We start from the raw sequence: 27,160 nt of genomic DNA, 5'->3' as shown, positions 1-27,160 counted from the left end.
ATTTTCTCAAAATTTTCAAAACTTTTGGAGGGGTGCTTAATGTTAATTGAAATGAAAAATAGCACCCAAAACCTTAAAACCCTAATTAAATGCTCATAAAATCTGAAAAAAAATCTAAATCAATACCCTCGATCATAAAAACAAAAAAATCATAGATTTATGTTATATTGAATATTTTTCCACTTCGGTTGAAAATTTTCAAAACTTTAGGAGGGCTCGAGCCCCTCCTTGCCCCCCTGGATCTGCCCTTGATCTGAAGTACATTTAGTGCGACTTATCGGGGCCTGTACGAGCCAAGTTGAGCCAAACAGCTATTGTTCCTATTTGACCAGACGAGCCTATTTGGCAACAAGTTCGAACACGCTCATTTACAAGCCGAGTACGAGCCAAACTATAAACATCTTGTCTTGTTTTCCCAACTCTAACCACCCAATCACCTAACCAACCACTAGAGTGAGAGCGATTGTATTTTTGGGGGCCACGATTTTGTCATTTGTGCGGCCCCACACTATCCCACCCATGGTATTTGGTTGTGATTACCTCAACCCTGTTTGAAGTTCACTGTCATCACCAGATTGGCTCTCACAGTGGAGAATCGCGTGATTTTGCCCCCGTGGCCGCTGCTCATTGGATTAAATGCTTGGAAAGAAGATTATATGGATTGCGTCCAAACGGATAGCTAAGGCAAAAATGTTGCCCAAATTATCTGACCGTTGATGAAGCAGACGTACATGCCAATGCCTAAGTGTATGGTTCCTAGAAATCCTGTTATTTTCTCAACCAATAAGGAAGGAGACGAAGATTTTGTATAGATAAGCACCTCCCCTATAAAAACACCTTGCACCACCTTGCACCAACTCACCCTCGCCTCGGCCCACCAGGAAGGAAGAAAAGGAAAACAAGAGAGTGTAAGCATGGCCACCATGGCTCTGTCTTCACCCACCCTGGCCGGACGGGCGGTCAACCTCGCACCCTCGGCTGCCTCCCAGCTGCTCGGCGAGGGCCGCGTCACAATGAGGAAGACTGTTGCCAAGCCCAAGCGGGTCTCCTCCGGCAGTCCCTGGTACGGTCCCGACCGAGTCAAGTACCTTGGCCCATTATCCGGTGAGTCCCCCTCCTACCTCACTGGTGAGTTCCCCGGCGACTACGGCTGGGACACTGCAGGGTTATCGGCCGACCCTGAGACCTTTGCCAAGAACAGGGAGCTTGAGGTGATCCACTCCCGGTGGGCTATGTTGGGTGCACTTGGCTGTGTCTTCCCCGAGCTGCTTGCCAGGAACGGAGTCAAGTTTGGCGAGGCGATATGGTTCAAGGCTGGGGCTCAGATCTTCAGTGAGGGCGGGCTCGACTACTTGGGGAACCCAAGCCTGATTCATGCTCAGAGCATCCTGGCCATCTGGGCCACCCAGGTCATACTCATGGGTGCAGTTGAGGGGTATCGCATTGCTGGTGGGCCACTCGGTGAGGTGACCGACCCGCTTTACCCGGGTGGCAGCTTTGACCCACTGGGTCTGGCTGAAGACCCTGAGGCGTTTGCGGAGCTGAAGGTGAAGGAGATCAAGAACGGCAGGCTCGCCATGTTCTCCATGTTCGGCTTCTTCGTGCAGGCCATCGTTACCGGCAAAGGTCCCCTCGAGAACCTGGCCGACCACCTCGCCGACCCCGTCAACAACAATGCCTGGGCCTATGCCACCAACTTCGTTCCCGGCAAGTGAAGAACCACCACCATGTCAAAATTGATGAAAATGGTTTAGATGTGTTGCTTGTGTGTGTGAGTGTGTGTGAGAGAGAGAGAGAGAAAAGAGCCGCAACGATATAAATGATCAAAACGTGTGTCTTGCTTTTATGAGTGTTTTGGGCGTGCTCCCATTTTGAATCTATTTCCCAGTCGTTTGGACTGTGTTGTTATGGCTTAATGGCTTAGGCCTGATTGACAGCAAATCAGGTCTGATTGTATATAACCGATTCATCCGTTATATTCAATCCACTGAACATCTCACTCGATGGAGATGCGCATGGATCCCACTCTCAGTGTGCCAACCATCAGCCTACCTTGGGACAAGCAGCAGCTTTAATTAACAAAAAATTCCGACAAAGATTACAAGTGGAACAGATTGATTTAGAAACGATATCCAACCAAATCCAAATTCATTTAGTCGGATTCAATAGAGCAAGTAACATCACCTTGTGTTGGGACGTTGCAGGTTCAAAACCCAATGGTACTATAGTTTTATAACTGGTAGGGGTCTGCCTAACCCCAGCTTGCCTTTCAAAAAAAAAAAAAGTAACAACCAATTTATAATCAGATCCAAATTTCAGTAAGAGATCTCACATTGGAGACAAAATCCACATTCAAACTGAATCTGATTTTGTTACCAATGAAGAGAGCAGAGGTAGTGTTAGGAATGCAATGGTTGAAGGAGATAGGTCAGGTGACAAAAAAGAAATGCTTGCCCTTTTACTTGCCATTGATAAGTGGTGACTTTACCTATTAGCCAGAAATTTTCTGATAAGAACAGACCACCACAGTCTCAAATACATTTTTTTTAATAGAAAAATATTAGAATTGTATTGATCATGTGAAGAGTGATGAGGTATCACTCAATGCGAAATACAACAGGGACCTACTAAAGAGAATCTAGTGCATCGATTCTTTTGAAACAGTCTGATGAATAACTCATGCTTGGCTGCATTGACGACAGTGGTGAGGTCTAGCGGGGTTCCAGAGTGCCTTTTGTTGTTCCGTTGTAGCCAAATTAATCAACCATAGGATGAGGACCAAACAGTGCCAGACAAACAGAAAATTGGATCCACATCTTTTCAGGTGTGGAGTGATGAGCACACTCCTAAAGATCAGTTGTTGAGTCCTAGTTTGGTGCAGCCTGTTGCCAAACATGTGCGAGACACTCCTTCGTGAACGTGCAGTCCCAAAACAAGAGAGCAGCCGATTCCTCGTGACATCAGCAGAGTGAGCATTGCTAGGTAGATTGAAACCAAGTTTTTTGAGAACGGGTCCGCTAACAGCCTATCTTGCAGGATCAGCCATGTCGTGACTGATCCGTGAATGGGTCTGATCCGGCCATATTGTGTTGTCCAAGAACCAATAAACGGCAGGGGGCGCCTAGCATGGGGTAGCACAAGGTGGCGGCGAAATAACCGGAGGGGGAGTGTTTCCGGTGGGCGATGTCGGGTGTGTTATTAGGCCTTAGCAAAGATAGTTTTTGCATCAGCTTCATCCATTGCTCAAATGCTAAGGGATATGAATTTCACTAAAGTTGGATTTTCCACCCGAACTGTGGGTTCCAAAAAGAATTAACTTCCTCCTCCTCCTTAGTGGTGGCCCAATATAGTGCTGGAAATATGTCTTTTAAGTACCCATCAAAACTCCAAACATTCTTACAAAATAAGGTACTTGATCCATCCCCTAAGGAAACATAAATAGCTTCAATGAATTCAGATAGGCATTTGACCCACCCTTTCCAAATTTTGTATCCTCCCGTCCATTTGCTGCCACCAAACCATTCTGTAGGCCATCCATGAAGATTATATTTGTGTTTAACAACCATGACCCATGGTTTGTCAAGTGAGATGATCATCCACAACCACTTGATGAGTAGGGCCTTGTTCCAACGACCCACTTCCCGAATTTTAAGCCCACCATCCTCCTTGGTTAGGGAGATGATAAACTACGAAATCAAGTGCATCTTCTCTTTTTGTGTTTTGACAGACCAAATGAAGATTTGGAAGGCTCGATTGATGTGAGTCTTGGATGATATTTGAAATAATTGCACAAAATGCAGTAGAAAACTTGTGAGGACATACTTCACAACTGTAACCCTCCCTACAATTGCAAGATTGAACCCGATTCATGAGTTTATTTTTTCCACAACTTTGTCCTCAACTGCTAACGGTCTCTAGTGATGAAGTGGAAGTCCCAAGTACTTGATTGTGAGTTCACTGATCCGGCATCCAAATAGGGTGGATGAAAAGGTTGTCGTCTTATCCTCCTCGCTAAAAGAAACATAGCTCGATTTTAGGCCAGAAAGCTCTGAAAATATGCATAGTAAAACCCACAAATTGGCTATGTTGGGTTTGGTTGCTCGTCGGCAAAATGGATGTAAGAGAATGTTGAAAACCCTGGTAAGTCAACAACAAAGAAAGACCACCCGCCAAATCAATCATGTGAGTTAGGGACTCCATGGCAATGATAAAGAGGAGAGGTGATAGAGGGTCACTTTGGCGCAGACTTCTATGCAGGTTAAAGAACGTACCTTAGCTTCTGTATAGCTTAATATGGTTGATGTGATTTGGAGGAAAGCCTTAATCCAACTTCACCACTCATCACCGAAGTTCATCCAATCAATGCACGTAAATAAGAAGTCCCAGCAGATTGTGTTGAACGCTTTGGAGAGATCGAGCTTGAGAAGGAAGGCATTGGCACATGAAGAGTGAATAGGGCACATGACTTCATGTACGAGGACAAAACACCTAGGACTGAATATTATCGTCACTCAAGAGACCCTATTTCAGCTGTTTTTTTTTTTTGGCTTTCAGTCTAAAGGAAACACAATGAAGAGGGGAGCTCGCCAGAATCTATTCCGGTGAGCTCCATCGCCTTCCCTAGGTTTGAACATGGGCACTTGCTTGGGAAGCCCTTTTTTTTTTAGTTACCAAAACAATGATCTAATTATGTACTACTTGAGAAAATGAATCCATGTCAACTTATCAACCCAAAGATAAATGCATATTGATTTTTGGAGATGACTTCATCAATCATAAATGCAAGCGCATAGCTAATGCTTTCGAAATAATCTTGTAGATGGTACCACTTAATGCAATCTGTCTAAAATTGTCAAGTGAGCTCCTTGATTCATTCTTCGATATTTGCATCGTAATTGATCACCCAATTGCCCTAGAAAGGGAGGTGTTCGTGTGGAACTCCATGAGAAGCAAGCATAAGTCATCACTGCATTCTTCCCAAATTTTCCTAAACATTTCAGTAGGGAATTCGTCAACATCTGGAGCCTTGCCCGAGGGCATGTACCATACTACCTTCTTCACCTCTTGAAGATCAACTTGAGTAGAGATTAGGTTCCAGCTGGTCATAATTTCAAATTTGCAGCAACCTCATCATCATTTGGGGGGGTCATCGATTTCTCTAAAACCGATAAGTCGCTTTCCCAAGCACTAAGCTCTTGAAACTTAGCTTTGCCCTCGTTTTTTTTTACCAAAGTATAAAGTTCCTATGAAATATGTCAATCTTCCTTAGAATTCTTTGTGCAGCCGAATTACCATCTTCTGTCTATAGCAGACAGGATGGCATTGAAATCAGCACCAATCACCTAGGGGAGGCTCGATTGGGAAGACAAGTCATCCAATTCTCCCTAGAAAGACTGCATTAATGGGCTGGTAACCGGACTATGCACGAATGTAAGCTGAAAACTTCTTTCAGAATTATGTAAGTCCAATGTGATTAAAATTCACTGTGATGAACGTTGGATCCAACAATGTTGTTTTTCCATATAATCAGCAGCGCCTGCCCCTTGCCCCCCTGCCCCCCCCCCCCCCCCCCCCCCCCTCTAACAACCCTCGAATGAATGAACTGGAACAAACAGCTATGCCAAAACTGTCAGATTGATACCTCCCCAATATTTTCAGTTTTTGTTTCGCACACCCAGAAGATGTTGAATCGTTCCTGTTTAATCCAATTGGCAAAAAATGCCTATTTTTTAAAGCTCCCAAGGCCTCACATATTCCATATTCTAATTTTCATTATGAATAAAATTTTGTGGATCTCGGATTGTATAGGTGTTGGTTATGCTCGAAGAGCATCCAGCAAAGAAGTCTGATATTGCTACGAGCGCAAGGGGAGCAGGACACGTCAGAAGTGGTCGGCCCTTTAAAGGGAGGCACATTGAAAGAAGAGAATGTTGGAGGTTCCAAGGTAGGTGTGACCCTTGGCCTCCATGCATGTCGTTGTTAATGATTGGCAATAATTAGGGTCCTTGGGAGGGTGCTGGTTGGATTTTGGTGTACTGGTTGTATGATCGGAACCAAAGTGCAGCAGAGGCGAAGCTGCAACAGACACAATCTTGGACCGAACATTGATATGACGATGATCATAAGTTCGAAGGGGGATCCAGAGGGACCCAATCTTAATGGAATCATTGACTTAACCATAAGCTACCTTGATGAATAAAAGAGGGTTGAAGGAGACTCTCTTAACAGTCGGCCTGCATGGCATGGTTGACAAGTTTTGGTGGCATTGCAGTAGCTGGTTCCCATCATGACTGGATGAGTTACGTCATTCCTTCCATGTCAAGCCACAACCAACCAAATTGGGATTATTCGTGACTACTAGGAGGGCATAGGTCATGCATATCTTCCTTTTTTTGGAAGTTTAGAGAGATGCAAAACTCACACCTCCAATCCTCGGGCCGACCCTTGGAGTTGCGAACTTTGAAAAGCAAGGTCTTTAACGCCTTGTCCTTCATACTCTACACCACCTTCCACCCTTGCTCTACCTGCTGCTTCAATTTGCAGATGTAGGGTGGCTTGTTGGTTATATGGACTCCATTAATGATAAAGACCTATTGGGGGATAGATCATAGATTTGAGGAATTAATCTTGTTACATCGCTTGTGTAAAGAGTCCCGACTTGCAGGCAAGCCATGAACAGGTCTGACAAATCTTCAAAGAACTAGAGGTTAAGTGAAAGAGGCGACTTCTAGTTTGATTGTAGAGGTGAAGCAGCTCCCAGTGTGTCATTATGTCCCTCAATCTCGTAAGATTGTGGAGATTAGGAGCCCGATCTCGAGAAGTAGAAACCCCCAGACCCATGCCCGGTCTGGTGGTACATTTGGTTGACAAGGGTAGCATGATGACAAATGGATTGGCCTTCTCCTCCTTACAGGAGACATATTCGCTTAGTTGCTTGATAAAAAGAAATGGAAAGGCAAATGACCTCCCAATACCATAGGCATCCAGTGAATCTTGCGGGATCTCATGTAAGAATGTGTTAACATCTCGAGCATCCAGGGATTTCATGTCGAGGCAGTCCTTCAACATCCTGGCCAGGGCGAAGAAGAATCGTGGCCTACGCAAGGTCCATCCTTATTCTTGACCGGTGCTTTCCAATCCTTATGGGGGATACCAAGCTGCTTGAGGGAGGCATCATTAACACCCTTGTTTTTCTTCTCGTGGATGCCACAAAGTGGTTGATAACTTCCTGATAGGCCTCCACGAGTTTTGCTCCTCCTTTGCTTCTCTCTTTCCTTTGTCTCTCTCTCCTCTCCCTCTTTTTCCTAATTCATGAGAACAATTTACTCAATTTATAGTCTCAAATACCTGCTAGAGCAGAAGATTACCACCCCCTACAGTTAAAGCAGATAGCGAAACCCATGGGGCATGAGTTCGACATCGTATATCACAAGGACATCAAGAATGTAGCAGATGACACACATTCAATGCAACATGAGGAAATAGAATATCAGAAAATAACCTATCCCACCTTTCCCTTACTGGGTGAATTAGAACAAGACTTACACTCAGTAGATTTAGGTGAGATCAGATAAAAGCTTTCAAAGAACCCAGGCAACATGCCTGAGTATCAATTATGAAGGAATTTAATTCTTTATAAAGGATACATAATGATGTCCAAGTCCATATCGCACATTCCTATCATTCTACAACATTTTCATACATCACCAGTTGCAGGCCATAAAGGTCACCATTGAACATTGCATAGAAGCAATTGCAAATTTTATTGGACAGGCATGCAAAAGTTAGTGCGGCAGTATGTTGTTGAGTGTCAAACATGTCTTAGGGTCAAGAGTGAGTCCCTTAAACCCCCAGGGGTACTCTAACCTCTACCTATACCTTGGCGAATCTGGGAAGATATATCCCTAAACTTTGTGGAGGGGCTAGCTACTGACAAAGGTAAGTGCAATACTGGTTACAGTTGATAGACAACAAATATGCACATTTTATTCCAGTCACACATCCATACACAACAAAATTGGTGGCAAAAACATTTATAGAGCATATCACTAAATTACACAAGATGCCCAAGTCAATTATAATAGGGACCCAGTCTTCATAAGCACTTTCTGGTAAAAAAAATTCAAGTTGCAAGGAGCAACCTTTATTATGAGCTACCACCTTCATATGGATAAGCACACGAAGATAGCCAATCATGCTCTTGAAAATTATCTCCACTCCTTTGTACATGATCAACCTAAACTATGGTTGCAACACCTATCTTAGGCGGAGTGGTCGTATAATATGGCATACCATTCCTCTATTCATATGACTGTTTGAAACTGCGTATGGGCGACCACCTCCCACCATTGTGAACTACCTAGAGGGTGAATTATAAGTCAACACCTTAGATGATCTGCTCAAGGAATTTGGTCAATTCCTAGGCTGGTTGAAAAGATATCTACAAGCTGCTCAAAATAGGATACACGGGTGTATGACTGGGGTAGGAAGGAAAGGGAGTTCAAGGTCAGGGAGTTCGTATGGTTGAAATTTATTTCATATCGACAATCCAATAAGGGAACTTTGATACAGTAAGTTGCGCAACAATTTTTTTGGCCCCTTCAAAATTCTGCAACGCATTGGCAAGGTGGCCTATAAACTGGAGTTGCCAAAAAATGCAAGTATATATCTGGTCTTCCATATTTTCAAACTCAGGCCCACATTGGGCCTCTTCCTATCACTACAAGAATTATGCGGATTAGCGACGGATGCTATCCGACGATAATTCATTGCAAATCTGTCATTAATCCGTCTAACGATCAATTGGCGACAACTTAGCGATGAATAGCGTCCGTCACAATTTCCTAGTCGCTAATTAGCGATAGAACTGATATGTCGTTACTTCCATCACAAATTTGTGATGGATTAACGATTATCATGATCCATCGTTAATCCATCGCTAAATAAGGACTGATTTGGTTTTGTGACAGATATATATCTGTCGATAATCTGTCACTAAAATTTAACGACGAATACATATCCGTCGCCAATTTATCGACATATTACATTCCATCGCAAAACATTGACTGATTCAGTTGTTGAGACAAATAAATATTCGTCCCTAATCCATCGCTAAATTTGCGATGGATATTAGCAACGAATAATATCCATCGCAAATTAAAAAAAAAAATTATTTGAAATATAAATATCGAGAAATATTTTTTTGTTATACAATTTATATAACCTGTGTATAAAAAATAAAGTATACATAAAAAATACATATACAAAGCAAGTGAAATAAATTTAACACAAGTTATAAGTGAAACAAATTTAACAACCCACTATAATCGGTGTCAAGTTCTAATTATTTACAAGTGAACATATACAAAGAGTTTCATTTGAAACAACAAGTACGTGAAACAAATTCAACAAATGAATCTAATTCTCGCCAAGATTCGGAGCATCATCCTCTTCATTGTCTCAATCTGCCCCTTCATTCATGCCTCCATCAGCTCCTCAACGTTGATCATCTCCAGCATCCTACAAGAGAACTGAAATGTTAGTATTGATAAACAAAATATAATGAAATAAATTATATGAAGTGCACCTAATCTAAGGCAATCAAAGTAACATGTTTGAATGACACATAGACTAACAATAAAGTGAAGGACATTAACAGAATTCAAATATGTGTTCTAAGGCTGACAAAAAAAAAATCATAGTGATTCAATCATACAGATATGTGTTTTAAGGTTGTCAAAAAAATATCATAGTGATTCAAGCATGCATATATGGTTTATAAGGTTGTCAAATAAATGTGTTATGTATCACAATCATGCATATATGTGTTATAAGACAGTAAAAAACTTTCATAGTGATGAAATCATGCTTATATGTGTTCTAAGGTTGTCAAAAAACTTTCTTAGTACATGCAATCATGCATATATGTGTTTTAAGGTTGTCAAAAAACTTTCATAGTGATTCAATCATGCATATATTTGTTATAAGGCAGTCAAAAAACTTTCATAGTGATGAAATCATGCTTATATGTGTTCTAAAGTTGTCAAAAAACTTTAATAGTGATTCAATCATGAATATATGTGCTATAAGGCAGTTAAAAAACATTCATAGTGATGAAATCATGCTTATATGTGTTCTAAGGTTGTCAAAAAACTTTCATAGTGATTCAATCATGCATATATGTTATAAGGTAGTCAAAAAACTTTCATAGTGATGAAATCATGCTTATATGTGTTATAAGGCAGTCAAAAAACTTTTATAGTGATGAAATCATGCTTATATGTGTTCTAAGGTTGTCAAAAAACTTTCTTAGTACATGCAATCATGCATATATGTGTTATGAGACAGTAAAAAAACTTTCATAGTGATGAAATCATGCTTATATGTGTTCTAAGGTTGTCAAAAAACTTTTATAGTACTTACAGACTATAAAACAAAGAAGGAACGGGGGAGGGGCCGAACCCTTCCCTCGTAACCCAAGCAATAGAGAGGGGGTCTCGGCCCCTCCCTTACGAAAAAGGACAAATGGGAGGGGGCTAAGCCCCTCTCTCAAAACTGAAGAAAATAAAGACATAGAGAAGAGGGAGGGGGTCTCAGCCCATCCCTTACGAAGAAGGAGAAACAGAAGGGGGCTGAGCCTCTCCCTCAAAACTAAGAAAAAGAAGATAGGGAGGGAACTCGACCCCTTCCTGCCGAAAAAGAAGGAACGGGTGAGGCAAGGGCCTTGCCCCCACTTGCCGAAAACACCCAAGCAGTAGGCGCAAAGCCTCTGGCGGCCAAAAGGAATGAGGTAGGGGCACAAAGCCTCTGTCACAGACGACAGGGGGTGTCTCCTCTGCCGACCTGTCAGAAAAAACTGGCAGTGGCTTTAGCCCCTATCAGCCGACCATGGTTTGCTGGCAGGGAAGAACGACAGACCCTTGTTGGTCGATAGAAAAGAAAGAGAAGGAGAAGAAGTAGTAGTAGAAGAAGAAGACACAGGAGAAAGAGAGAGGGGGGGTGAGAGGTTACCTAAAAAGGGGTTGGCGAGAGGGAGACCACCGACGTCAGGTGCAGGCGATAGGCGAGGTGAGTGAGGATTCGACTATAAGAGTCGAGCGAGGGAGAGGGTTCAGGGTCTGATCGAAGGAGAGAACTTGGTGGTTGGTGGTTGGTGGTTGGCGGTCAGCGGTCGATCGAGGGAGAGGGTTCGACAATGTCAAAAGGTGAGTGAGGGTTCGGGGTCGGTATTCGACGGCGACACACAGCGGCGAGAGAGATGGAGTGAGGAAAGAAGGAGGAGGTAAAGGAGAGAACTCGGGTTGTGGGCGACGACTGTGTGCGAGGGATGAAACAGAAAGGGAAAGAAAGAGGATCGCATTAGGGTCTTACAGAGAAAATTAACAACGGATTAGCGACAAAAAAATTCTGTCTCAAAATCCATCACCAATTAGCGACAGAGTAGTGGCAGAAAAATTTTGTCGAGAAGTTGCGACAAAGTTTGAGACAAAATTTTTCCATCGCTAATTAGCGTAAAAAAATTTCATCGCTAATTTTGCAACTAATTCCAATTTTAGGGATGGCTAGTTTTCTCTAGCTAATTCATCACAAATTTACGACAAATTATTTGTCACAAATTTCTGTCGCTATTTAACATTTTTCTTGTAGTGCATTGGCCTTGCATCACTACCAAAGGTATGCATTCTGACAAAGTCCATTCCTATTGAACTTCTAGAGCAATGATGCAGATAAGTTAGAACCTGGGGATGAATTCTACAACAACCTCATGGATATGGCACCTTGGGGACAAGGTGCCTTCCGAGGTGTAGAAGTGGTTCAATTTCATGATTGGGTATTGTGTCCTAAATATGTGGGTTGTATAGATCAGAGTATATTCATAGTTGATATATAATAACTAAAGGGCATGTGTGGGAGATATTGTTTTTGTGTCAACAATTGTAAGAAGATAAGAGAAAGACCCTCCTCAAAGAGAGGTCATTCTAGAGTGTTTTTTCCCAAATCCCATCTCTCTTCCCAACCACTAATTTCTCTTAATCTTCCCCAATCCCTCTATTCCTCATGCAATTTCTCAAAGGAGGAGAATGAAGGCTCGCTTCAATTCGTTGGTTAATGAATCAACCATCATATCTCACATCAGATCTCACTTTTAGTGGTTCTCAAAACCCTAATACGCAGGATTCGTTCTTATTCATGATAATATATTATTGTTTAAATTTATCCACTAGAAGAATGTTTATTTCAAGGCATATGATTTTTTTATGGAAATAAATTTTATTTTGAAAATTAAAAAATAAAGAGCAAACTCAAAGGTCATCATGTTTGTCTATTTTGACTGCCCCATTCGTATATATTTTGTTAAAGAAGGATGTTGGAGTTACCTCTAATTTTTATTAATAAGATAAATCAATTACATGAGATTTCCTAAGGAGTAGGAAACAACCTGCAGCAAGTGGCTCAAGACTGGCATGTTATAGGTGGTATGATTATCTATAAAAAATTTATAGATATGGAACCACCTATATTCTTATGGAAGACAAACTCGAAGGCTACAGAGAATTGGATACAAGAGATTGAGTGGATCTTTCGTGTGTTTGAGGTTTTGAAGGACCTTAAGGTCAATTTTGTGACGTATTGGCTAAAGAATCATGCCAAGAAATTATGGGAGACCATCAGGTTCTAGAACAGACTCATGACCTAGGCACAGTTCGTAGATACAGCCTACTTCCCAAAGCACTAGAGGAGCAAGAAAATCCAAAAATTTCTAGACCTGTAACAAGGAGGAACAACCTTGGCCGACTACAACACCAAGTTTCGTAGTCTGAAACACTACTGCTCGAACGTCTACACAACTGAGGAGAAACATTAATGAAGTTCGCATGTAGATTAAGGCCAACCTTAAGGACCAAGGTGTACAACCAAGGGCCAAAATTTCTTGATGAGTCCATTGAGGTGGCAATATTGTTCGATGATGATTGGGCGGAAGCACAAAAGTTTCAGTGGAATAAACCAGGGCAGCAGTCTAATGATCAGAAGAATATGACTAATAAGAACTTTGGTGCAAAGAAGTTTACACCACCTGCCAAAAGACAGAAGCAACACAAAGAAACTAGACCACATCAGAGGCCGAATCAATGGTGCCCAAAGTGCAACCACATCCATGATGGACAATCGTGCCCTTGTGACATGGGTGCATGTCTCTACTACGAAAAGATGGGTTATTACGTCTAACAGTGTCTCCAGAAGGAGGCCAATGAGTAGAATCAAGTAGCCAGAGGACTTCCATCCCAACGACAGTAGCCACAACAGAATAACCAGAACAAGGTGGCAAACTGTGTTTATGCTGTCATAATTGATTAACTGGAAAAGGGTGACTTGGTGTAAGGTATTGTGTTAGTCACTGGTCAAGTTGCTTTTGTTTTATTTGATTATAATACGACTCATTTATTTATGTCGGTAAATTTTGCTAAACAATTGAGGCTAAATATTGAGCCTCTGAACCATGCATTGGATGTATATAACCCTGTTGGTTATAACTCCTTACGTGTAACTTACGTACTGAACATAAACATAGAGTTGGATAGGCAGAACCTACCTGCTAATCTTATCCTACTCGATATAGCCGAGTATGATGCAATATTGGACATAGACTGGTTGTTTGAACACTATGCAAGTATCCTATGTCGGAAAGAAAATGTCATATTATCTCGACCAGGCATTTCAAAGATTGAATTCAGAGTGTCTAGACCATTTTGAAGGATTTTAGAGGGTCAAAGGGACCCAATCTTATTATGAAATCTTGAATTTTATGCTAGAGGCCTGGATTAGGAATCAATGTTATTGAGATTTTTTTATTTTATTGTGATCCTGATTTGTGTGCTAAGATCAATGGATTTGTTATCCGATCCTATTTTGATTCATAGTTTTATGCCAAATGGCACTGATGTGGATTATGAGAGACCAAAGAGAACTAGATTGGTGCAAGAGTGAACTGGATGCAATCGTGGCGTTTTACTATTCTATTTGTATTGAGAGTTTGTTGAGAATGGTAATGGGTTGTGATGCATAATCCATAGATGGAATAGCGGATCTGTGGATGTTAACCCGTGTGTGTTTGGTTTACAAGTGTTGAGATTGAAGACCATTCCTCTTGTTAATATGTGTTAGCGACATCATGATATCGAAGAATTTATATGGGAGCCTCAGTCTAGCATGTGAAAAAATACCTCAGTTTGTTCGAGTAGTCCTTGTATCCAATTTTGAGGATAAATTTTTTTTAAGAGGGGATGGATGTAATACCTATAAATTTTTTATAATTATTTGATGAATAAAGATGAGTTTTTATGTCTCATTCAGTTTGAATTTCATTTGAGATTAAATTTCAATTTGGAGCCGAATCTCACTTGAGATTAAATTTTAATTTAGAGTTCAATTTCATATGAGATTTAATTTCAATTTAGAATTAGAATTTTATTTGAGATTTAATTTAAATTTGAATTTAAATGGAATGTGAATTTAAATTTGAGATATAATTGAATTTAAAAATTCATTAAGATTTAATTTGCTCTTATCTCTAGAATGCTATGAATCTCTTCAACTTTCTTGATTTCTTTGCGTCTTAGATCCATCGTATCTTTAACATGTGAGCAGGGTCCGGAACTAGGTTACACCTCTTGGGGAAACAGTCCTTTCCATGGAGGGTTGCACCCTTTTATTTTAGTGTCCCTACAGAGAGATGTATCCAATTTTCGTGACCTTTCATCAATGGTCATGCCTTATGGCCACATATCCCTACAGGTAGGTGGTTGTGATATCAATATGGTGGAATCGTGATAAACTGTGGACATTTTTTTCCGAAATAAGAAAAAAATTTGTGGATATTTTAAGATAGAGTGGTGGTTACGTAAGGAATTGTTGGTGTCCCCAACTATTTTTGCCTCTACTTCTATGTTGATATATTGGTTCAGTATCATCTCAAAATACAGTTCAGAATAAAAGAAATCTAATAAAAATCAGTCTTGGTGGCACATGCAATTTTTCAAACTTCCTCGAAGTGGGTCATGGATCTGGTCCAGCCTGGATCAACATCATGCTCTAATAACCCCTCAAACCCATCGGTCCTAAAAGAACATTGAGCTTGTTGCACATGTTTTTGAACTTTTGTTCTGGTAATGGCTTGGTGAGTATGTCAACTTGTTCATCTGTTTGAATATGCTTGCCCTCAATATCACCCTTGGGAACTTAATCCCAAACAAAATGTACATCTATTTCAATATATTTGGTCCTGCTGTGAAGAGTAGGATTGACTACAAGATAAGTATCACCGATGTTGTCACACGAAATGGTCGAAGAAAGAGGAGTTTTGATTCCCAACTCATGCAAGAGAAAGTGGATCCAAATGATTTCTATTGCTACATTTACTATTGCCTTGAACTACCTGTTTTCTACTAAAGAAAATATATTGATCACATCTATAAGGTTTTTAGATGTACAAAAAGATACAAAAAATATGAAAAAAATAACAAGTAACAAATTTATATCTGATACATATATACAGGTGTGTGTGTGTTTTGTTTTGATTGATCCTATCTCCTAAACTATCTTAAATGGCTTCAAAGGGCAAAAAATTTATGTTTGCTTAATCTAAATTTGCAGACATTTTTTATATCTTATTTAGCAAAAAACATGCATTACCTTAGACATTCTCTTGTTTTAATGTATTTTTAGAGTGAACAAAATAAATGGAGTCATATTGCAGAAATTTGACAAATTCAAAATTAAATTCTTTCATCAAGTAGATTTAATTCAAAGCATGGGTTTTAGGAAGTAAGCAATAATGAACTCATCTAGAGCTTCCAACTAAATGAAAAGCACATGATTTGCCTTGCCTTTGTCTAAAATCACAAAAACATCGCATGAAACATGAGTGCCATGGCCTAAGATTATATATATATATATATATATATATATGTGGGTGTTATAGCACTGATTCTGAATCCAATTCTTTATTGCAAGCTTCTGGGGAGGGACGGGCTAGAGACGATTCTAACCTTCTGTTTTTTACTTGAAATAGGCACTATCAAGACTTGAAGCTGCATTTTTTAGGCTGATTGATGGCCTAAACACTTTAGGATTCCTCTTAGAGTTGTCAACGAGTCGGATCTGGTTCAGACCCTGGTGAGTTCGAATCAGGATCTGTTTTTGAGGGTGCTGCTAACAAGTCCAGCCATTCCCGTGTCCTATAAAAATGCATCGTAAGTGGGTCCTATCTGAAAATCAAGTTATATATATCAAATAAATCTATTTGTTTTAGCCATAAATCCTTTCCAAGATGTCCATTACAAGTAAAATTTCTTTTCTTTGGAATCTAACACACTCAAAAGATTTGACATTTTGGGAAAACATTCAAAAAAGACATTGTTAGAGTCAAATCCATGTTTGTAGTCAAATCTGTTCTATTTTAGACTCGAAACACACTATATAAAAAATCCTATCCAAGATCTAAATGGGTCAAAGTTGGGGTGTCTACAGGGGGGCGCTTGGTGTGCATACACTCGCTGCGTATTGGATTTGCTCTATTTTTAGAGTGTAAGAGCTCTAGCACCTAACCCACTGCTGAAGTTAAAATGCCCAAAATATTTTGACCTACTGCCTTTTTCAAGCACCAAGACTGTGCCACAAATCACCTACCAAAAAGCAATTTATCAAAGATAGCTTGTTATAACTATGGATCTAGATAAAAATGGAAAGCAATCCACTAATATTCATCCAATACAGCATGCCTATTAATTTGTAATTTTTGTTCATTATGAAAGCCAATTTTAAATGCTATTGCATATATGCAATTGCATAGTGACTCTATTGAGCAATGAAGATTCCCACAAATTAAACATACACGGTCATGCATCACCCTGTGATGCCTTAATGTGCATAACACAAAAGAGGCACAAATTAAACATACACGGTCATGCATCACCCTGTTATGAAGTGAATCTCTTCTTCTTGCTCTGTTACTTGTGGCTTCTTTTTGTTTAGGGTGCGCTCTCCATAGAAATAATAGAAAAAGCCCCAAAGAGATAAGACCAACGAAATGGCTTTCTCACCACTGAACTTCTCATGAAAGGAAAACACTGCCAGCACTTCAGTTACGGGAAGTAAAGCAGCAATGATGATGCCACTAAATAGAGATGAAGCACAAAAGATGACACCAATTGCGCCTATGTAGAAAAGCTGCCACACGATTGCTGTCCATGCTATTACCATGTAATACTTGGTCTCACCAAGTCCAAATTCACTTGCTTCTCTTGTGATAACCTTGAAAACGAAAACCATGTAAGAAAATAATGGCTACGAGCTAATGGGTCTTCACTGCCATATCTCTCTCTCTCTCTCTCTCTCTCTCTCTCTCTATATATATATATATATATATATATATATATATATATATATATATATATATATATATATATAGAGAGAGAGAGAGAGAGAGAGAGAGAGAGAGAGACTAATGGGTAGGTGCGAAATGATAGGTGCTAAATGAGTTTTTCAGGTTTTTCCATTTTATTTTTAAATTCTAACCGTATAGATGTGATTTATGTACTTGATTTTATAGGGATCAGCTCTTGAAGTGTTCAATTCCGACACATGGGTGGGTTTTTATATGGTTCGAAAAATCAATGGTCCAAAATTTTTGCAATTTTTTTGAGGCTCCAAATATCATTTTTTCATCAAAAACACATTGTCCAGGTATGGATTCTTCTAAATGGACCATACCCAACACATTTATGGGGTTGGAACTACCAAAAAAACACCGAAAGGGCAGAAAAACCCATTTAGCATGTATCATTTAGCACATATCAACTTTGCACCTACCCATATTTTATATATATATATATATATATATATATATATATATATATATATATATATATATATATATATATATATATATATATATATATATATATAAAGTTTATCATTGAAAAAAATCATGTTTTAATGCCAAAACCATTTGACTAGATGAACTATGCACGAGGGTATTATCAAGAGTAACCAACATTTTTCACACTCACACGTGTTTATCTAACATAATACTTTTGTATTAATGTTAAGTATTCAACTGATTGAAATGACCAAAGCATCTTTAAAAGCAATCACAATTTCTAATGTACATGGTTACATTTTAAGATAAAGTTGGCCTTTTATTTTGAACAAAAATACATGGTCAAAGCACATGCAGCCAACATTTTCTACACAAAAACACGTGCACACAGCCGCATGTATATGTATTTAGCTAACAATATATCTTTTGTATTAATAATAAGTATTCAACTGATTTAAATGACTAAACACCATTAAAAGCAACGATATTTTTATATACATAGTTACTTTTTAGGCGATATTTTTATATACATAGTTACTTTTTAGGATAAAATGAAGCTTTTGTTTTGGTAAAAAACAGAAATATATACTTTTTAAAAGTTGTAAAGTGTACTTTAGTAATTTGAATTTAAAGTAAAAAAAATTCTTAGCCCAAATAATAATTTCAATTATGTCAGAACTCTTAATGTCTTGGTTATTTAAAATAGTTGAACTATATATAGTGTGTGTGTGCACGCGCCCCAAGTTTTGGTGTGCCCTCGTGTGCCCCAACCTTAAATTGCTCAATCAAATGATTGTTAAAACAACCTTACAGATATAATCTACATGGTTCGTTTAATAAAAAAACACTAGAAGAAAATAGAGAATTAGCGACAGAATTTTTTTGTCGCTAATTATCGATGGATTAACGAGAGAAACAAATCCGTCGCTAAAAACCGTAATATTTATGAAAATATCGACAGAATAGCTTTCGTCGCACAATCCGTCGCCAATTAGCGACATGATGTTTGGTCGTAATAACCACGTATTTTAGCGATGGATTTGACGAGGGAAAGTGTGTTATCGCTATCTCGCGACAGATATAGCGACGGAATAGTTTTGTTGCTACGTAGTTATATTAATTTACGACGACTTTGCAACAGATGTAGGCCGTCGCGAAATCCGTCGCTAAATGTTGCGTAAATCCCTAATCATAGCCCTCTTTCTCTTTTCTGTTCCGTTGTTTCCGTCGGCCACCCTCTCCCTCCTGCCGCCCCATATCTCGCCCGTCGACGTCTTCCCGGCCCCCATCGCTCGCCGCCCGTCACTCCCCAGCCTGCCACCCTGCTTGTTGCCCCCGGTCCGTCGCCCCCCAACCGGCGTCTCCTAGGTTTTTCCTATAAAAGACACTTTTTTCTGATAAAAGAGGTGGATGCCCCTTTTAGTTTTTTCGGCAGGGGGTCGGCCCCCCTGCCTCGTTAGTATTTTCCAGCAGGGAGGCCGACCCCCTGCCGCGTGTTGTGTTTTCCGACAGGGGGCTGACTCCCTGCCGCATGTTGTGTTTTTCGGCAGGGGGGTGACTCCCCTGTCGCGTTTTTTGTTTTACGGCAGGGGGTCGGCCCCCCTGCCTCGTTAGTATTTTCCGGCAGGGGGGCCGACCCCCTGTCGCGTATTGTGTTTTTCGGCAGGGGGCGACCCCCTCCCGCGTGTTGTGTTTTTCGGCAGGGGGGTGACCCCCTGTCGAGTTTTTTGTTTTTCGGCAGGGGGGTGCCCTCCTACCGCATTTTTTGTTTTTCGACAGCGGGATGCCCCCTGCCAAAAAAAATAACCGAGGCAGGGGGTGACCCCCTGCCGCGTTTTCTGTTTTCCGGCAGGGGGGCGACCCCTTTGCCTCATTATAAAAAGGGGCAGGGGGTCGCCCCCTGCCCCATTTTTTTGCCGTTTATTTTTTTCTGGCAGGGGGTCGCCCCCTGCCCCTTTTTTCGGCATATGGGGCGACCCCCTGCCTGTTTTTTTTTTTTCAGCAGGGGGTCGCCTCCTGCCCCTTTTTTTCCGGCTAGGGGGCGACCCCCTGCCTCTTCTTTTTTTCGGGCAGGGGGTCGTCCCCTGCCTCGCTTTTTTATTCGGACAAGCAGTCTCCCCCGTGCCTCTTTTTTTTTCGGCAGTGGGGCGACCCCTGCCTCGTTTGTTTTCTCTGCCAAGAGGTCGCTCCCTGCCTCCTTTTTTTATTCGGGCAGGGGGTCTCTCCCGTGATCCTCTGGTAGGGGGGAGGGGGGCGACCCTGCCTCTTTTTTTTTGTGGCAGGTGGTCGCCCCTCCGGCCTCTGTTTTTTTCGGCAGGGGGTGACGGGTCGTGGTTCAGGAACCCGACGCTTGTCGGATTCCTAAACCACGTCATCACCCTGTGCATGCCGCTTTGGGAGACGATCACTGCCTCTGGAGTGTCTTCATTTTAACACAGTGTGATTTCATTTTAACACAATATCTCTTACAGATTTCTCAACGTATCCCGCTTGTGCTCCACCACCCATGGTAAGTAATTGACAAAAACAATGAAAATCGGGTAAATACCCGTGTTGAGTAAGTGATGCAAGCGCTTCACATGTTATTTAATTTATTGGATGCAACACTTTACTGTTCACACACTCTCTTAGTTGTTGATATCTAAGACTGCTTTGTTGGAGTTTGGAGATCATGTTGAGCATGATTTTAATGTACGAGAATAGAAGTGTTCTTATTTTTGGAGTACGGATTTCATGCTAGACATGGTAGTAGTTAGCGAGATATTAAAGTGTGTTTGTTGCAGGTACATGTTTGACATGTTTTTTATATGAATGATTTTCATGTATTGCAATGTTTGATGTGATTGTATCCATGCTTGCATGTAGTTACTTTCAATTTAATTATGACTTACATGTGAAATTGTATAATGAAAGTAAGCTTCAAATTAATGTATCGTGTTATGAAAAGTTTGCACATGAAAATATTAAGTTATCAATGCATGCATCATAATTCTTGTGATTGTATGACATCATATATTGCATGATAAATTTGATATTTTCTTCATCATAGCATTCTGATGGTTCTCTTTTAACTGGTTAGGATACATTTCGTAATATCATACGACAAAATGACTGCAAACCGTGAATGGATGTACCGTAGGGTAGTTGACAATGAGTTATCGCATTAATATATGGATGGTGTTGAAAGTTTTATTGAATTTGTAACTGCAAGTGTCAGTACAGTGGATCTCACAGGTCAGATTAGGTGTCCCTGCAAGATTTGTAAGAATAATCGATTTGTAGAACCTCATGGCGTTAGACATCACCTATACAGAAAGGGTTTTGTGAGTGATTATCAGAATTGATGTCTCATGGAGAAGAATTTAGAAACAATTTTTGATGCACGGGTAAATGTGGTGCACGAAACAAGTTTATTATACTTCATATCCGAGTACAAAAAAGTCAGATAGAAATGAATGATGGGCAGTTTGCAAGGTGAAGTCCAAACTATACCCTGAGTATGATCAGTTACAAGAAGACAAGTTAACTGAAGAGAGTGATTACTATCAATCAGATGATATCTATGACTTCTCTTATGGTCACGATATTGTGCATGATATGCATGTCATATCGCCATTGGTCGATGAAACATTCATAGAAGAATGCGATCCAAATGATATACCAAGTGGATGGACAAACAATGAAGAAGAAGATAAAGAAGAAGAAGAATATGAAAGTCAAACAAGTGATAAGGAAGAATTATCGAGCTAGTGAGCAAAATCTTGTAATACAAACATGTATTTGAATATATTATTGCAATACTAGATTTGAATGATTTGAATGTTGTGAATGTATTATTGCAATACATGATGTAAATGATTTGAATGCTTTAAATGTATTATTGCAATACTTGGTGTGAATAATTTGAATGATTTAAATGTATTGTGATACTTGATTTGAATTATTTGAATGTATTGAAATACTTAATGTGATTTATTTGAAACAATTTGAATGTATATTTTAACATTTTTTATTTGTTAGAATATGGTTCGTAGAGGTTACAGTGGTCGATCACCCAGTGGTAGCCAGTCTCAACCTTCATCTTCACGGGCTCCTTTGATAGGTATATCATTTAACTAATTGGATACTTGATTAGTTGAAATATGCATTCTGAGAATTTCTAACGTATTTTTTTACATATGATGTTGCGCCTGTACATGACCCACCTACACCAGTTGATCATACAAGTCAGGAGCCAACACAGGATGCAGAGTCTTCTCAGTCTAGCATAAGAAGACTCATTCGAACAATGTATATTGATAATCGACCGTAAGTATTTCATTTTCACTTATTGCATATCTTATAAATATTGTATATTGATATTTACTGTGTATCAATTCATGTGCATCACGAGGTTTGAGCTACAAGAAGTAGTACGTGATATTAGGAATTCACTACTTCAATATCTACCAGGACCGGTCGCTCAATGGAAAGAGTATCCAAAAGAGGTGATAGACAGATTGTGGTTCACATTCATGGTATATAGTTTTTTGTCATAGTTAATGTGTTTCATATTTAATTTTTTTTTATAATCATGTCTACTAACTTTCTGAAAATATATATAGGTTTCGAATCGCTTCGCGACTACGGTGGAAGAACATGATGCAAGGAAGGTGTGACAGAAAGTCACTGTCAATCGATTTGCAGACATGTTGTACAATATGAAGACTGCAGCCAAAAAAGCATCTGGCGGAATAGATGATCCATTACAGTGGAAGGGTCATGGCCCTATTACTATCATGAGAGATTATTGGGAGGGAATATGCGACAAGTGGGCAGGGGATGCATTTTGAAACCGCTCAGCGAAGGCTGCACAAAATCTAGCGAAAATACTCTAAGCCCATCTACACACAAGTGGATCTAAGACCTTTGGGAGCCACCAGAAGAAAATGGTAACTCATCAATATATATATATATATATATATATATATATATATATATATATATATATATATATTGTCAGTTTTATAAGTATTGTTGCAAACATGTTAACTAAATCTTTTATCATTTCACTTTGCAGGAAGCAGAAAAAGAAGGCATTGTGCCATACAAGGATGTATTTGTTGAAACACATAAACGTAAGACCACAGGAGAGTTTGTATCAGAGAAGGCAAGAGCGACAATGGTATGTATTTATTTTATTAATAAACATTATAATAGACAAGTTACTATGAATTACGTTATCACAAATATTGTAATTTTTAATTATTAATTTATATTCTAATCATTACATTATAGGAGTCATACGAGCAGCAAATGGTACAGCGATATGACGATGACTCCACTCAACATCCGCCTTTTGATCCTGCAGCATGGGTGACTGTAACTGGTGAACCCAAAAAGGGTTGTGTGTTCGGGTTTGGGAGTCACATGAACACCACACCAGTCATTGCCTCATGCAGCCCGGGCCCACAGAGTTCTCCCGCCAGCATCAACTCTCAACGTCCAAATGACCCTGCTATGTCTTTGGATGGTGTCTGTCAGCGTCTTGAGGACAAAATGTAGTATTTTTTAGATGAAGTCATTCTTAACATTGTCCGTAATGAGTTATGCAACTTTTTTCAGGACAGAGGAACTTCATCTGCATTCAACATGAGCTATGGTGCCCGGCAGGTATACAGCTTTTTTACTGTCTTAGAACACATATGAGCATGATAGAATTACATATAAAGTTTTTTTACTGCTTTATAACGCATATGAGCATAATAGAATCATGTATAAAGTTATTTTACTGCCTTAGAACACATATTAGCATAATAGACTCACATATACAGTTTTTTTACTGCCTTAGAGCACATATGAGCATAATAGAATCACATATAAAGTTTTTTTACTACCTTAGAGCACTTCTAAGCATGATAGAATCACATATACAATTTTTTTACTGCCTTAGAGCACATATGAGCATGATAGAATCACATATAAAGTTTTTTTACTGCTTTATAACACATATGAGCATGATATAATCATGTATAAAGTTATTTTACTGCCTTAGAACACATATTAGCATGATAGAATCACATATACAGTTTTTTTACTGCCTTAGAGCACATATGAGCATGATAGAATCACATATAAAGTTTTTTTACTACCTTATAACACATATAAGCATGATAAAATCACATATACAGTTTTTTTACTGCCTTAGAGCACATATGAGCATAGTAGAATTACATATACAGTTTTTTTACTGCCTTAGAGTACATATGAGCATGATAAAATCACAAATACATTTTTTTGCCTGCCTTAGAACACATATGAGCATGGTAGAATCACATATACAGTTTTTTTACTGCCTTAGAGCATATATGAGCATAGTAGAATCATATATACAGTTTTTTTACTGCCTTAGAGTACATATGAGCATGATAAAATCACATATAAAGTTTTTTGTCTGCCGTAGAACACATATGAGCATGGTAGAATCACATATATAGGTTTTTTACTGCCTTAAAGCATATATGAGTATAATAGAATCACATATAAAGTTTTTTTACTGCCTTAGAGTACACATGAGCATGATAAAATCACATATACATTTTTTTGCTTACCTTAGAACACATATGAGCATGGTAGAATTATATATACAGCTTTTTGACTGCCTTAATGCACATATGAGCATGGTAGAATCACATATACAGTTTTTTTTACTGCCTTAATGCACATATGAGCATGGTAGAATCACATATACAGTTTTTTTTACTGCCTTAAAACACATATGGGCATGATAGAATCACATATGAAGTTTTTTTACTGCTTTATAACACATATGAGCATGATAGAATCATGTACAAAGTTTTTTTACTGCCTTAGAATACATATGCGCATGATAGAATCACATATAGAGTAGGCTATATTTCAGTATATTTTGTTTATCAATACTGACATTTTTTGGCGATAATCAGCGTAGTGGAGCTGAAGGGACAGATAGAGACACTGAACAAGAGGACGCACAAAATCTTGGCGATGATTAGATTTATGTGTTGAATTTGTTTTACCTTCTTTTTGTTTCAAAAATGTAAATGTTGAATTGTAAATAATTAGAACTTGTGAATTTTAAAGTGGATCGATTAATTGTTTTAGTTTCTTTTTATATGTATTTTGATATGTACTTTATTTTTTATTCACAAAAAATATAAATTGTACAGGAGATATAAATTGTATCACGAGAAATTTTTTCTCGGTATTTAATTTTCAAATATTTTTTTATAATTTTTTTCTTTTTTTGCGACGAATTAGCCACGGATATATCCGTCGCTAATTAGTATGGGCGTTGAATTCAGCGACGGATTAGCGACGGCGATAAATCCGTCGCCAAACCGAAGTCGACGTTTAGTGAAGACGGACTTGCGACGAATTTTGTCATTCGTTATTCCGTCGAAATTTAGCGACGAAACGGGCGACAGATATAGTCTGCAGCTACTTACGACGGAATTGGGGACAAATATATGTCGTCGCTTATTAGCATAAAAAAAATTCGTGACGGATGATATCCGTCGCTAATCTGACACTAATCCGTCGCTAAACAGGTTAGCAACGGATTAGCGACGGATTTAGGTCGTCGCTAATCCGCTGGTTTGTTGTAGTGAACAGTTTTTAAAATAAACTGTGGATGTTTTTTTACGCGTTAATTTCTTTCAGCCATGAAGAAGGACTAAAGAAGGATCATTTGAGAAACCATAACAAATTGCTAAGTTTCTGATGATCCATACTTTACCTGGAAATCTTTGTTCACCAGCATACCAACTGTGCAAAAAGCAGTGGCAGTAAAGGAGATCACCATTTGCATTTCCAATACAAGCGTGTATGTTATAGTCTGCTTGGCCTTCCTATAAATCAACTCCACAAGTGGCAATATCAACCCGTACACCAGAGCTGCTCCAATTGTCAATAGGAAACCCAGGTAATACTTGAAACTGGTGACGTTCTTTGGTCTGTCTTTGCTAGCATGGAGTCCTAACACTGCTGAACCAATGCTAAGCAGGACCACTGCATTTATGGAGAAAGGATTGAACCTGTGCCTCACAATTATGAAGGCAAACACTGCAGTGAAAGCCAACTGTGTAGATATCAGCAGAGCTGAAGTAGAAACTGGTAAGTATGACAGCCCGAACGAGTACATGAAGTCATCCAATCCCGTTAACACCCCGATGAAAGCAGAAGCCATGGCCAACCTTGGTGTGATGAGGAAAATTGCAGTTCTGGACTGTTGAGATCGGCGCCGATGAGCGTATGATATGAGCAGAAGCAAGAGCATGATTGGCCAACCTCCGGTCTCAAGCCAACTCGAAAACCATCGACGATTTCCCCCCTTTAAGAAGTAGAGCCTCTGTAGCAGAGGACCTGAAGTAGTACCAACTGCTAAGCACAGAGAGTTCACAAGGAGAAGCCACTTGTTCATGTGTCTGTGATAAGTAGCTTTTGTTTCGGGCAGTTGGTTGTGTTCAACTTCCATTCTTTGGTGCAGATGAAGCTGAAGGTATGTTTGAGATGAGGAGCAGTTTGTGATCGATATGGATGATAATAGGATACGCATGAAACGAAGCAATAGTCTTTATTTCTGTCATGAGTAGTATTTCTACTTTTCCAGATGGCTAGGTAGTTGTGATGCAATGCGGTGGAATATTCATAAACTGTGGACGTTTTTTTTCGAAATAAAAAAATTGTGGATTTTAAGACTGACTGGTTGTTACGTAAGGAATTGTTGTTGGCACCTCAATTATTTTTTGTTGTTTGTTTTTTCTAGATAGTCAAGCTGGGGTTCCGAACTGTCTATCCTCGGAAGCCGTCCATCCAAAACAAGTGGACATCCCAGCCTTAAGGTTTGGTTGCCGTTCATCTTGAGATGAACGGCATTGAACCGCGCTTTGATCTAGCCCTGTTTACGTCACAAAGATACGGGTACGACCCGACTATGACGACAAAGATTTTCTTATTTTTGAATCGACCAAAAATTATTATTTTTCTTTTTAATATTTTAATATATAAAATGTATTTTTTATATAAAAATATTTCTTCATCCTTATTCCTTAGTTTGATCGTCAAATCTTCTCTCTCTATATATATAGGTGCAGCAAATCACTAGTTTTGTTAAAAAGTGAATGAAATAATACTTGAAACTTTTAAGTTAATGCTTCATACATGTTACTATGTTAGAGACGTGTCATGATGCCTCAGACTCGTATCACCTATGACTCACCCTCTAAATAGCGTGTCAACGTGACATATCTGGCAGGCAGTTAC

General features: G+C 39.4%; 2 protein-coding genes across 2 annotated transcripts; one reads left to right on the top strand and one right to left on the bottom strand.

Moving 5' to 3' along the window:
* Positions 1 to 866: 866 nt before the first annotated feature.
* LOC149831504 (chlorophyll a-b binding protein 40, chloroplastic-like) lies at positions 867 to 1,877 on the top strand. The gene has a single exon (XM_090013922.1). It carries the CDS (start codon positions 915 to 917, stop codon positions 1,713 to 1,715), a length of 801 nt encoding a protein of 266 aa, XP_089870048.1. The 5' UTR covers positions 867 to 914; the 3' UTR covers positions 1,716 to 1,877.
* Positions 1,878 to 16,736: 14,859 nt separating this feature from the next.
* LOC149831503 (purine permease 3-like) lies at positions 16,737 to 26,470 on the bottom strand. The gene is made up of 2 exons (XM_090013921.1): positions 25,635 to 26,470; positions 16,737 to 17,310 (listed from the first exon to the last, which is right to left on the bottom strand). Exons 1-2 carry the CDS (start codon positions 26,451 to 26,453, stop codon positions 16,969 to 16,971), a joined length of 1,161 nt encoding a protein of 386 aa, XP_089870047.1. The 5' UTR covers positions 26,454 to 26,470; the 3' UTR covers positions 16,737 to 16,968.
* Positions 26,471 to 27,160: the final 690 nt, after the last annotated feature.

The sequence above is a fragment of the Nuphar pumila genome, chromosome 7, assembly GCF_984573655.1.
Source record: "Nuphar pumila chromosome 7, dmNupPumi1.hap1.1, whole genome shotgun sequence".
Lineage (NCBI taxonomy): Eukaryota > Viridiplantae > Streptophyta > Magnoliopsida > Nymphaeales > Nymphaeaceae > Nuphar > Nuphar pumila.
This window is presented reverse-complemented; position numbering and strand designations above follow the sequence as displayed.

Bases quoted from the DNA above. Each gene is read 5' to 3' on its own strand.
- LOC149831503 (XM_090013921.1), bottom strand. From the start codon at position 26,453: ATGCGTATCCTATTATCATCCATATCGATCACAAACTGCTCCTCATCT. The intron at 17,311-25,634 runs GTAAAGTATGGA...TTCGTTTTCAAG, and splicing joins TGGTGAACAAAGATTTCCAG to GTTATCACAAGAGAAGCAAG.
- LOC149831504 (XM_090013922.1), top strand. From the start codon at position 915: ATGGCCACCATGGCTCTGTCTTCACCCACCCTGGCCGGACGGGCGGTC.